The 13429-nt window shown below is 42.8% G+C and overlaps 1 protein-coding gene across 2 annotated transcripts; it reads left to right on the forward strand.

Annotated features, from left to right (window-relative positions):
* The first annotated feature begins 228 nt into the window (after positions 1–228).
* LOC134102723 (outer dense fiber protein 2-like) lies at positions 229–10023 on the forward strand. Of its 2 annotated transcripts, XM_062556925.1 has the most exons (18): positions 229–364; positions 914–1020; positions 1198–1382; positions 1879–2005; positions 2249–2374; positions 2548–2622; positions 2832–2903; positions 3155–3271; positions 3383–3568; positions 4662–4771; positions 5028–5163; positions 5298–5408; positions 5640–5744; positions 6560–6718; positions 7519–7619; positions 7963–8125; positions 8776–8901; positions 9598–10023. In XM_062556925.1, the coding sequence occupies exons 2-18, from the start codon at positions 985–987 to the stop codon at positions 9766–9768; spliced, it is 2106 nt and encodes a 701-aa protein (XP_062412909.1). In that variant the 5' UTR covers positions 229–364; positions 914–984; the 3' UTR covers positions 9769–10023. The 2 variants fall into 2 exon arrangements, with proteins under 2 accessions (XP_062412909.1, XP_062412919.1); XM_062556935.1 differs by lacking the exon at positions 6560–6718.
* The last annotated feature ends 3406 nt before the right edge of the window (positions 10024–13429 follow it).

A 13429-nucleotide genomic window follows, 5' to 3' on the forward strand; every position in this document is an offset into this window, starting at 1 on the left:
AGGTGAACTAAAGATGAAAGTGCAAAAAAAAAGGAGATTGCACAGAAGTGAAAGGAGTGCATGGCGCAGAGCGAGCGTCCCTGCCAACACCTAGCTACCAATCTTGTTTACATTTACACAGTGACGTTTTTTACAACCAACTACCACCGAGAAATGAAGAGGAAGAGTTTGAAATAAACCAGTGAAAACCAGCTACGTCACATGCCGGCTCAGAGGAGGTTTGTCCAGAGTGGGTTGATGTTGAAGTAGGAATCAAGGATTGTGTGTCGGTCATCATCTACAGAAGTAATCGGCCAAGGGTTTGCGCTCTACAGAAAAATAATCAAAGCATTTCTATCATCAGAGCTTGATTTCCAAATGTTATGTAAGTCTTTCAGTCGAACTGTTGTCAAGACAAGCGAACACATGTGCACCGGAGCACTGAACGCTCTAACAAGCTAGGTGTCAAGCTAACATGAACTCTATTCAGCTAACTGTTAAAACCCAAAGGGAGCCTGACAGGACAAACATTGAGTTTGATAGTTCCTTTATGAGTTTTGTCAAAGCGATCTGATCATTTCAAGTGGGAGATTTGCCTACTATGTTTTCGGGTATGTTGCGATGCAACTGTTCGAAATTAGGGTTAATTTAGCATAACTTTACTGAAGGTAGTGCTCTGGGAAACCTAATTGGTCTCTAAGAGGCTGGTAAGCTTTTGTGATCCCTTACAAGGTCGAAATCACGCGTTTGCAGATTGCAATTGAGGTTATTGCACATCATGTTGCATCCCATAAATTCCAATTGCAACTATTACTGTTATTATAACCTCTTTGAACTTGCAAAAATATGTAAAGGTATCATCCGTGGGCAAAAAAAATCTCTATGCATATATTGTTCCACAAACACATTTATGCTGAGACGTTGTATGTTGTAGCTAAATCTCAGTGAAGTCGAAGATAACATTGCACCCCAGACCTGTACATTTGAGAAGGTGTGACCAAAGAGATGATGACGGACCATGGTGAAGAAAGCAGCTATGAGGTGAGATACAGTAGATATTTTCCAAATTAATCCAGATCAGCTTTCTTTTTCCATTTAAAACTACTAGTTAATAAACATCTGAACATACCCCCTATGGAAGGTATACATTAAACATACATTTTACATGACTTTATTTAGTACATTTACTAACTGCCTGGTGACTTTGCCTTCTTGAAGGCCCATGTGGGGATGAGGCCTTTTTCTACAGACGAAGTCTTTCGTGAGTCATCGCTCTACTCCAGAACCACCAGGGACGAGCACCCACTCAGCACAGGGGACATGGACGGGCCCTCAGATACAGACAGTGGGAGCAGAGGACGCAGAACCTACCACAGCAGACTCTCAGAGGACAAGAAGAGCAGGTTAGGCTTGAGTACACTCCCGCTTAATGTAAACAGAGAATGTAAAGGGACACTTCACCGATTAGCATTAAGCTTTGTATCATTAGAAAGCCAGTCATGTTTTTGAATGGCCGTGCATCATTCCCTCAGTTTGCCTTGAGATGGGAGAAATATGGATTTCAATATTGGACTTCCTGCTTTCAATGATGTAAAAATCATAATTTTACATCATTGAAAGCAGGAAGTCCTATTCATTGAAATCCGTATTTCTCCCATCTCAAGGCAAACTGAGGGAATGATGCACGACCATTCAAAAACATGACTGGTTTTCTAAAGATACAAAGCTTAATGCTAATCGGTGAAGAGTCCCTTTAAACAGATAATCTCCTCCTCATTGTATATGTATGATACTTGAGTTGTCAATGTGAAAATCAGTGCATTTAAGTAATATGTTTAACTGCATTTTACACATACAGTGAAGTACTTGTGTAGCATGGCCCCTGTTCTTTGTTCACAGTTATGATGAGCTTGTTTCATCGGACAAAGGACTTCTGCTAAAAACTCTCATTGATGCCGAATCTGCTGCCAACTCGGCTGCCATTCAGCTGGTGTCTTTTAAGGACATCTTGGATGATGACTTTGGGGTTTGTTGTCTTTGAAAATAAGAGACTGGCCTGTCTGGTTTTTTTAGAGCTCAAGTTAGTCTTGAATGCGGAAATTATAAGATTGGCTCAGATTTGTTTCCTCTAAGAGTGTGTTTAAAATCTGATGTAGTCTGTCTTAAATATTTATTCTTTCTCTCTCTCTCACCCTGTGAGTTTGAGATGACTCACAGCTCAGTGTGCCAAATGTCTGCCAAAGAGTCAATGTTCCCCTTTTCTCCGTAGGACTCGAGGTGCTCGAGTGATCTACGCTTGTCCAGGCAGAAAGGCCTTTTGTTAGATAAGTTGGAGGTCTTCAAGCGCATCAACAAGTCTGTCCGCCACCAGCTGAAAGAGCTGCAGGATCAAGAGGTGGGTGCTGCCCTGGTGTGGACTTGTGGGAGCTGGTGGGCTCAAATTTTAACACAAGATAAACAATACAAACAATGACAATGACAATATAAACAGTGTTTTGCAGATTGACTGGTGCATTTGGAGGACTTTCAGTTAGCTTTGCTGTCATTTTTTGTAATGATCTGTCCTAGGCATGCCGCATGGAGACAGACAGACAAATTGATGTGTTACTGAAGAGGCTAACAAAGACAGAGTGTGAAAATCAGGTGTGATTTTTATTTCAATGAAAACATGTGGTGCATCCATGTTTTTGAACACATTATGAAGTATGTGCTGCTTGACATAACTTCTGATGTTAATGTAAGATTTACATTTCCACTGGTGACTTGATGGATAATAACCCGTAAGGTAAAAAGGATATTGTGATTGTTATTATTAGTGGGCTGAAAAACCTCACTGCCTCTTTACTTTGTAGCATTTGAAATCTAATCTGAGTGACCGCGAGAGAAGAATAGAGGAACTGATGTCTCTACGAAAAAAAGAAATGGTAAGCATATCTACAGTATACTTCTACACTGAATTATGCATAGCTTGTTAGTTTGATATATTACACATCAGTGTTTGCTTGGTGTAACCTCCACAGTTAAGCTCAAGACACAAGACACCACACTTACCACCCTCTCAAAATGACCCCAAAACATCATATTGAGATGCTGTTCCTACATGCTTGTAGCCATGTTAGTAAATCAAAAGTAAAACAAAAAATGACATATGTCAGTTTTTGATGCAACCCATCAGGAGAATGTGGAGTCTGTGGTCCAGCAGTCCAGATCGGTGGAGTCCACTCGCGCACACCTCCAGAATCAGCTCCGCAGCAAAGAGGCGGAGAACAACCGCCTGACTGTCCAGCTCAGGGTATGCTGTCCACACTGCATAACTTTATCTCCCATTTCACACAGTGACCAGTGGAGCCAGGCTCGAGCTTTACCCCAGGGAAATGTAATGTGTCTCTCTGCACCCTCCTAGGGTTTGGAGAGGACCGTCACCGAACAGAAGTTAGAAATTGACGACATGAAGGGTCAGATCAATGCCGTCTTGGAGAAGGCGGCACAGGAGAAGGACGCCCTGAAGAGGGCCACCCGAGCTCAGAAGCAGAGGGCCGAGAGGTTTGAGACGGCCGTGGAGAAAGGCTACGAGCAGCTGAGAGAGAAGGTTCGACACTTGACTTGGACAAGGGGAGGGTGCCTGGGCTCTGAATCTGTCTCGCTGAACTGGCTTTGTGTAGAATTTACGAAGCCAATTTGATGATAAACCAACTTGTAATTGGTGAATCGTTCACATAGCGTAGCTATACAGCATAGATGTAGCGAGGCGCTACTGAGGAAACCAGCCATGTAAGTGGCCCAACAAATCCCGCGAGAATCGTGAAACATTACCTTGTCTGTAGATAAAGCTCTTTGGAATTTTTGCCTGTTTTTAATCCTTCACCTCCACAGCAAAAGCATTTTCAGTGTGTACATAAGTCAAGCGAAGTTTGCTATTTTCAATAGCAGAGTAAAATTTAAATATATCACAGCTCTAGAGGGAGCTCTACAGTTTGTCTTTGCAATTTGTCTAAACCTGCATAGTGAACCTTTAAAGGTTATCTTCACCTCTGTTGACGATTCAAACAAAACAGCCCTCCCATTGAAACTGACTTAAACGTGCATCTCATTGGTGATTGACTGGAAAAATGAGTTATGTTTCATGGTCCAGACTGGACCTGGTTGTTTTTGTTGCCATTTTTGGAGCCTAGGCTGTCTACAGGAGAAGTTTGCGGAGGAGATGTTTGCTGTATGTGACAAAAATTGTTTCAGCTTATAAACCGCATAACATTGCTAAGAGCACCCAGGCTGGGTGAATTGTGCCTGAGCTTCCAGGGAATTTGAATTTCGCCCGGCAGCTCAGACTGGAAACCAGCAGATCTACAGTATTTCTTCTGTTTACTACCAGAACCTTTGGCTCCAATCAGAAACGGCCAGATAACGAAACTCAAGCGACGCGAAGTGCAGTAGAAACAAAGCGCAGCCTCCCCAGACTAATGTTCAATCTTAAAAGATTGAGCCTAGTATGGTGAAAACCAGACTAAAGAGCGCCATTAACTAACCGCAAAGTCCATTTAGAACACGGAAGCACAATTTAGTAGTGTGGCTCTGAGTGCTAGCTAGGGTTTCAATGATGGTCAAAATATCCTCATTTCCTAAGTATCCTAATTTCTGAGTATCCTAATGGTGTGGTGTTAAACTATGATGTGTCCATTTGGAAGGACGTGAGTCTGGCAGAGACGCGCGCTGAGAAAGACATGTGGAAGACCCAGCACGAGCAGATCGCCGAGGAGAAGGTGCATCTGGACACAGAGATCACCATTCTGCGCGAGTGAGTGTCCATCCGCTACTTTATTCAACAGGGCTCGTTGAGGGCTACTTGCAGTCATTTCCTGTGTATTAGCCGCATTGTGTATAAGCCGCAGGACAGTGTTTTATGCAAGTTAATAGAAACACAACCATATTAATACCATATTAACTGTCCCCGTGTATTAACCAGTTGGGAAATTACGGTAAGCAAGCTTCTCCAGCGCAGTGGTGGTGCACTGAGGTGACGGAGATGTGTCTCTTTGTTTTGTTTTTCGAAGTCAAATCACAAGCCTGACTGACGAGCTGCTGAAGGAGAAGGATGCAGCAAGTGCTGCCAATGCAGTTCTGCTCAAGAAGGTTGAGGCCCTGAACACTGAGAACAGCGAGCTTGGCCTGGAGAATGCGACTCTCAAGGTGAGATATTTGGTGGAGTGTAGTGGAGGATTCTATGTTCTATTACTGTTTGTTTTTCTAGGTGTGTTTTGGTGAATATTTTTGCGCATGTGTGTCAGTCAATGGTTTGTCTGCTTTTTATCTTTCATGTGAAGGCCTCGATTTCGGAGTTTGAGTATAAGTTGGAGCACTCTTTAACCGTATACCAGGATCACAGCACACGATCTGAAGAGAAGAAAAGCCAGCTCGAGCAGTACCAAATTCAGGTGCACATCTGGGTCATGACATCTGGTCTTTTACTGCCTACGTGTGTTGTCCTCCATTGCGTGTTGTTCACTTGTTAGGTTTTGCGAACATTTACTCTATAAAGGATAGCAGACGCATGCATGCAAGCATAGCACCTGCTGTGTGGTTTACTCTTCACTAAGGAAAAAAGACACCATTTTTGATGTTTCATTGTCATTGTGATAACACTGTCTTGGTCTGGTCTCTTTCAGATAGCTGAGTTACAAACCGAGGTCACAGACTTGAGGATAAAGCTGGAAAGTCTCTTAAAGGAGAAAGAGAATACCATAGACGGAAGACATGCTGAGGTTGCCAAGGTAACAGTACATTTGAACTGGTCACCTTAATCAGTATGATAAACATAAAACCATGCATCCAAAATGGTTGTGCTATTTAGCAGATGCCTTTGTCTAAAGCGACATACAAATAAAAACAATACAATAATTAAATTTAACAGTGAACCATTTTTAAAATGTAGCGTGTTATCTTTGTGTGTTCTATTGAGATCTGAGGAAATATTGTTATTAACATTTTAATTTCTTCAAGCTTTACTCAGTCCTTTTCACATAGTGGGCTCACCCACAATCACACTGGACGCAAAGAAGACAGTTGGTCTTAATCCCGTGTACATTAATATCTCTAATCATTTGATAGGCATTCCTTGGTAAAGTCAGAATAGAATAAAGAATTGATAAAAGTACAGGAACATTTAGCTGAGATATTCTCAGAACAAGTTTTGTGCGTAGGATTGGATTTAGTCGTATTTGCTAGGTACATGGACAAAAAGGGGCAGAGAATGTAGGCGCACACAGAGCTGTTGCAGCATATCCAGTTAGCTCGCATTTATGTGATTCCTGTCTGACCTGACCTCACAAACCACAACCATTACCACCTCCCCTCACACACACACACACACACACACACACACACACACACACACACACACACACACATACACACACACACACACACACACACACACACACTCTAACACACATGTACACACGCACATGTACACATACACCTACACACACACACACACACACACACACACACACACACACACACATTCAAAACTCTCACACACGCACACACACACACCACCATGCCCTGTGTGTGTATTTGGCCCCAGGCGAGGGAGCAGCTTGAGGCCAGAGTGCTGGAGCTCGAGGCCTGCCCTGAGCTCCTGAGTGCTAGTGAGCAGCACCTGCTGGACAGTCAGGACAACCTGCAGCGCTCCGAGAGGAAGTACGCGGAGCGGGCCGAGGCCTTCCGCCAGCACGAGGCTAAGGTGCGCTCCGCGTTCGTCTAGATGTCAATCCGACCGCATGGCAATCTTCTGCGTAGTCATTTTTTCCGTTGTGGTTGTTGTGGTTGTGGTTGTTGTTGTTGCGTTGACTTTGGCCACAAGGTGGCAGTCAAACTCTGTTTGACGCGCCCCTGCGTGCGGCTGTGCTCCTCGCAGGCTGTTTCGAAGGCGCCAGCTTGCTGTGGCGTCACTGCGTAGGCTCGCTGTGTTTGGCAGTGCTGTGCTGTGGTGTCCTTGTTCCTTCCTCACCATCTGAGAGTTCAGGTTGTGTGTTGTGGTTGAGTGTTGTCCTATTAGCGAAACCGAGTCCACACTTTTCACTTCTCAGTTTTTCTTTCATATCGTGTGTGTGTTTGTGTGAGTACGCGTGTGTGCGTGTGTATGTGTGTGTGCGTGTGTGTTTGTGTGAGTACGCGTGTGTGCGTGTGTATGTGTGTGTGCGTGTGTGTGTGTGTGTGCGTGCATTTGTGTGTGTGTGTGTGTGTGTTTGTGTGAGTATGCATGTGTGCGTGTGTATGTGTGTGTGCGTGTGTGTGTGCGTGCATTTGTGTGTGTGTGTGTGTGTGTGTTTGTGTGAGTATGCATGTGTGCGTGTGTGTGTGTGTATGTGTGTGTGTGTGTGTGTGTGTGTGTGTGCGTGCATTTGTGTGTGTGTGTGTGTGTGTGTGTGTGCATTTGTGTGTGTGTGTGTGTGTGTGTGTTTGTGTGTGTGCTGAATCCCCATACTCATCCACTGACCTCATGATTTTCTGCGTGATCATTCTCAAATATTTGTTTTGTAGGCCGAGCGACAGCTGGAGAAACTGAGGTCCTCGGTGGAGATGAAGGATTCAATTAATGAAGCAAACAGTCAGCTCCAGGAGAAAGTGGAATCGCTTCAGAAGTGGGTTTCCAATCAAGAACTACTATTTTTAAAACACATTTTAATCACTGGAAATCAATCACCCGCTCCTCGTGTTCCCTCACGAGCAGAGGGTTATTGTGTTATTGCCAGGCCAGGAGGCGTGATCTGGTGTGAGGCCTTCTGAACACTAGCTTAAGAACATTTTGTCCTGATATTGACTGATACAGTACACACACACACACACACACACACACACACACAGACACACACAAATGGCCCAGTAACCAGAGCAGTGGGCTACCATGACGCTCCAACCATCGTGTGTGTGTATGTGTGTGTGCGTGTGTGTGTGTGTGTGTGTGTGTGTTGCTGTGTGGTCCAGGCGTATGGAGGAGGCCCATGCTGAGAACAGGGAGCTGGTGCACAGGCTCGGGGCCCAGGAGGAAGCCCTGCACTACAGCAGCCGGCAGCTGGAGCAGCGCTCGGCAGAGTGCCAGGCTCTCAGCCGCCAGCTGGAGACCGCCCTCACCGACGTCCGCCTGCAGGTAGGCCCCTCTCTGACCTGGGGAGCAGATGTGGGCACGGGTCATCCCTCTGGTCCTTTTCAAAGAGCTCGAGAGGGCCAAGATTGGACGTTTCATAAAATAGTCCCCAAAAATAGTCTCATGACATGACAATATCTCTGATAGGATGCACGTGAGGCGTGCCAAGATTTGAACCCACCTGTGTTGAAGAATGTAGAGAGTGGAGAGAGGTTTGAGAGGAGCATGGGTGCTGTGTATCGGGCCTCTCTTTGCCTCTTCAGGGCCTAAATTTCGGGTATTGCGCATAATTTATTCAAGTCCCGCAACTCTAGCAACTTTATCATGATGTAAGAAGTTCTTGCACACAGTTTACAGTGCTGTCTGATATCATTAATCATAATAATGGAACAGCGTGAATGCGAGACTATTGACCAGATGGACCAACTTCTGACTTGAATTGAACGTAACACCATGCAGAGACACACACATGCGCACAGAACCACTTTGCAGGTGCTTTCTCTCTCTGTATCTCTCTCTCTCCCTCCCTCTCCCTCCCTCTCCCTCCCTCTCCCTATCCAAAGTTTAGCAATTAGTCACCCCAAACTGTATTAATCCCCCCCCTCCCCACCCATTTTTAAAAATTAACTTTAGGCCCTTATCCTTGTGTGAAGGTGTCCAAGGTGAAGGAGAAGACCTCGACCCGAGAGGTAAATCTGCAGGCCCGGATCCAGGAGCTGGAAGCCGAGAAAAACAGGAAGGAGAACGAGCTGAAGCAGCTCAAGCAAAGCAAGATATCGGTATGTGATTTTTGTTGCAGCCTGCATAAATCTGTTTGTTTGTTTGTTTTTGTTTTCATTATGCCCTTATCTGTTAGTCTTTGTTTGGCAGTGTTATCGCTTTGCGGTTTAGTGAATGGAACAGTTCTTTCTTATGGGAGCCTTGGAAAGGAAATTCATTTTTAACACCCAGTTCATCTTTAGATAAGATTAGACTGGAATAGATTCAACTTTATTGTCATTGTGCAGAGTACAAGTACAAAGACAACAAAATGTAGTTTGTGTCTAACCAGAATTGCAAAAAAGATATACTGTATAGACAGGTGGTGCATAGACAGGACAAGATATATAATGCAGTGTAGATACTGTAGCACTATACAGTTGGTTTTCCAATAGTATAAATAAGATTTAGAGAGACGGGTGCGCACATCCACACATTTTTCTTAAACAGGTGCCAGACAAAAACGTGTCAAAGTAAAAGTGATGGTCTGCACACTGCAATGGCTCCAAAAATAGTTCTTTATTATTTAAAAAGGCAACGTTTCGATCAACTGACGAAGATCTGTTGATCGAAGCGTTGCCTTTTTAAATAATAAAGAACTATTTTTGGAGCCATTGCAGTGTGCAGACCATCACTTTTACAATAGTATAAATAAAGCATAAATATGTGGAGTGTATATTAGCAATTAACTTTTATGTATCTCCCCTAATACACAGAGTGAGAAGCAGTTTGAAGTACGCCTCAAAGATCTGCAGCTGAGCCTGGATCAGTCAGAAAGCCACAAGCAAAGCATTCAGAACTATGTGGATTTCCTCAAAAACTCCTACTCCACCATGTTTGATGAGGGCCTGCCATCAAGCTTGGGATCATCTTATTTCTTAAAGTAATGCTTGCAGGTCTACTTTCTGTCTGTTCCACATGTTTTTGTGTGTGTTTGTGAGTCTGTGTTCCTGTTATTGTGTAACCATAACAGAAATCATCATTGTTATGTTGTATTACAAGAAGACATTCTGTGGAATCCACCTTCCAAATGTAATCTGTGACCAGTTTCAGGTTGTATTTATAAATTTTATATATTTATTTGTATAGACAGATCTATATTGTTTCATGGTCTAAATTATTAAAATATTTCCTAAAAGTCACATTTTGTAGAAACTCGTGTTTATCTTACATGAAAGCAACTTGTATGTCTCCCAAATACTTTTTTGTTACACAACTTCTCTACAAAATCTGTGTCCTGTATAATCTTTGACCTAACCATGCCACACCTCTTTGAAAAGGATACGTCATGTTCATCCACCAACACCACTGCTGACGTTTTTAAGGCAAAGATAAATGGATTTTTTGGACAGCAGGCTGTTTTGTAATTGACAGAAGGTATTGATTTCTAGTTAAGTCCCATAGGGCATTTTTTTTTTTTTTTTTATTGTATTCATTAATGTTATTGTGTAATATACTCGTGACATTACATAGTGTCAGTTTTCAATCAATTGCAAATGTTTCACACAAAGTGTCTGACCACATGTGACCATTTTGTAAAGCGATTGAACTCAATGTGTTTAATTATGAAGTCAATGTGTTTTAATTCTGCTAAAGATTCACAAAATAAGCCATAGGACTAGTATTAAGTCATAACACCCACTGACATTGCTCTGCAGACTATGCCATCAGATTGACTGTAAAAGGCTGAGGTTTTTTTTATTTTTTTAATATAAATTCAGAATGAGTTCCAGTAAGACAGCCTCCTCCCACTGCTTTTGGACAGCAAGCTGCATCTGGCTGACGTTGCTGAAACAAAGAGCCTTTGTGCATGTTCAGACGAGATGGCCGCGCTGTGATGCTACATACGTCAAACCCCCGTTTTCCCTGCCGGCCGCTGGTTGCTTGTGTAAACCGTTTCCGTTCATAGACAGTTTGGCACACGAGCCCCCCGTGTGCCGAGGGAGAATTCTTTCCATTTGTGCCGTTTGTGCTCGTGCCTTCGCGCCGGACTGTGGAAGACGGGAGAAATGATTGACCCAATTACTCCATGACATCATCCAGGGAGTCATGAGAGAGAGCTCATTCGATTCCTTTTGCCTTCCCCCGTGGTGTGGAGACTGAAGCACTCTGTACAGGATGTCCTACTGAACCTATGCCTGTTTTATATGTTATTCACCTTCCACTTTTCCACACAACTCACTGTATAAAGTGATAGTCTAACAAGGAACATGAGATGTGAAGCGCTTAATTATGTGAAACTCTTGTATTTGTGTCTGAGAAGTTTATGAACATATTCGTTTTGTTTGTGTATCGTCTCCTTGTCGGAATGTTTGTTTTGCTTTGGTGTGTAGTCAATTACTTTTTACCCTTCAAATTGTTGTTTTAGTTTTGCATAGAAACTGCAAACTCATGGGCAAATGTAATACTCAGGATAAAATAATTGTACCCCTCATTGTAGTCCAATATAATTAGATGCTGGACAGTGACTCTGAAATCTGCACTTGTCATAGTAAACAGCTGGGTGACCTAAATGCCAATGAATAGAGGCCTAAAAATAACAACACAACAGGTTTGTATCTCAGCATGCTAACACTTCTAAACATGGTTTAGTCTTTGGCACTACACTACGATTTGCACTTGTTCTGTGGCACAGCCCCACCCCTACATTTGTGTTCATAAGAGTCTTATTCTCTTGGGTGGATAACATTGTGGATGCTATTGTAGTGTGGATCGTGCACTATGCCCCCAGTGACAGCTGAGCTGCCCTCTTTAGTCTGGAAAAGGTACTTGAGTTTGTGTGGACAGAGATCAGGTTTACTCTGATAGGGATGACTCGCCATACTTCCCAGCCATTCAATGCTCTCAGGCATCTTGCATGAGGTGACATCCATAGTGAGTCTCCATCGTAAAAACACGGCAGTCTGCTGCAGGCGATAGATATTGTGTAATGGCACCACGAACAGGATTAACTGGGCCAACTATCAAATTGAATTGACTGTCTAAGAAGGGTCTGTGTGTGTGTGTGTGTGTGTGTGTGACCTTGGATAATCTTCTGCAGATTATAATGGTGACACTGGCAGCTGTTGACTTAAACTGGTTTGACAGCGGAGTCACTCCAAGGTTTCACATGTTTTCAGATGTGGTCTCGCCTTTGCTGATTCAAGCTCAAATCACCCCCTACATCATTTAGAGACTTATAGTTTTTTGGTGACACTTATCATGATAAGTATGATAAGCATGATAAGTGATCATGAGTATGTCAGCTATGAAATTCACCTTCCTATACGGGTCACCTACATTCACCATCCTATATAGGTTTGAATATTGGTCATTGCTTTCACCCTGGCCCCACCTCACTCTTACAGCCTGGCCCCCGCCTGACTACGTACGAAGAGAGTATGGTCTCCAGGCTACCACTCTTATTGTGCCCAATCAAAATGTTAGCTTGCACATCAGCCTCCAGCTGTTATTCTACATTGTTGTTCTGCTGTTATTCTGTGTAATTGGATGTGATAAACTGCAGCTTCTCCCCATTCTAAGATTGATGAAAACCAAACCAGCCCATCTCCAGCTGTAATGATTACCACTGCAGTGCTGTGACACACTTTTACAAGCATTCCTGGACATGGACTTCATCGAATGAGGAACAGCGCTCCAGAGAAACAGTGTTTATTTCTGGCTCTGGGGATGTCAGAACTTCTGCTTTTGTCTGGGGTAGTTATGCTGATGATCCACAAAAGAAAAAAAGAAGTATCTGCATGGCCACATTGAAATGTTGCAAGAGTTTTATCAAAAATACATGGGTGTGTTGAAATGTCTGGCGCACACATAAAACACAGACCCTTTACACTGCATGTTTTCCCTTCCTCTCTGCTCACCTGCTTAGTGTGACCATATCATCACAATGCTCTTGATTAGTTAAATGTTCTGTTCAAACATCCAACATGCCCAGTTCAAACACACAGCAATGGGTCCTGCCACAGATCAGTGATTTAACAGGGGGATAAAACACTTTCTATGATGGTGCTAGAACTACTACAGTGGGTTGATAAAATAGGTTTAGTGGTAATATAATACATTATGTAATACATATTACATTATTTAATTGTGTTAATAGTTATGATAATTATTATTAAATTAAGTCTAATGTATTTCCTCATGATTGTCCAGCATCAAAGTGAAACAAATGATTGATCATGGACTCTTGAAAAACTACAGTACAATATGAAACATTATACATTATACTTACTACTTACATTACTTACTTACTATACTACTTACAATATATTTGTCCATTTCTCATGTGATCTGAATAGCTATATCAAAGACTAATCACTGGACTGGAATGTTTTATCAGTCTGTTTTATCCACTTCTTGAGCTATAACACTTGAAGCATATTATTTCCTTTTTCTGAAATAGCCTACTGTTGCCTTTTCTACGCATTGCCACAAGGCTATCCTCAGTGTTCTCTCTGTGCTTCTCTTTTTTACTAATGCTTTAAGAATCACTTTTGCTTCACACTTAAAAAAAGACATGTACCACATATAGGCAAATATTTTCTATAA

Source organism: Sardina pilchardus, chromosome 2 (assembly GCF_963854185.1).
Source record: "Sardina pilchardus chromosome 2, fSarPil1.1, whole genome shotgun sequence".
NCBI classification, from domain to species: domain Eukaryota; kingdom Metazoa; phylum Chordata; class Actinopteri; order Clupeiformes; family Clupeidae; genus Sardina; species Sardina pilchardus.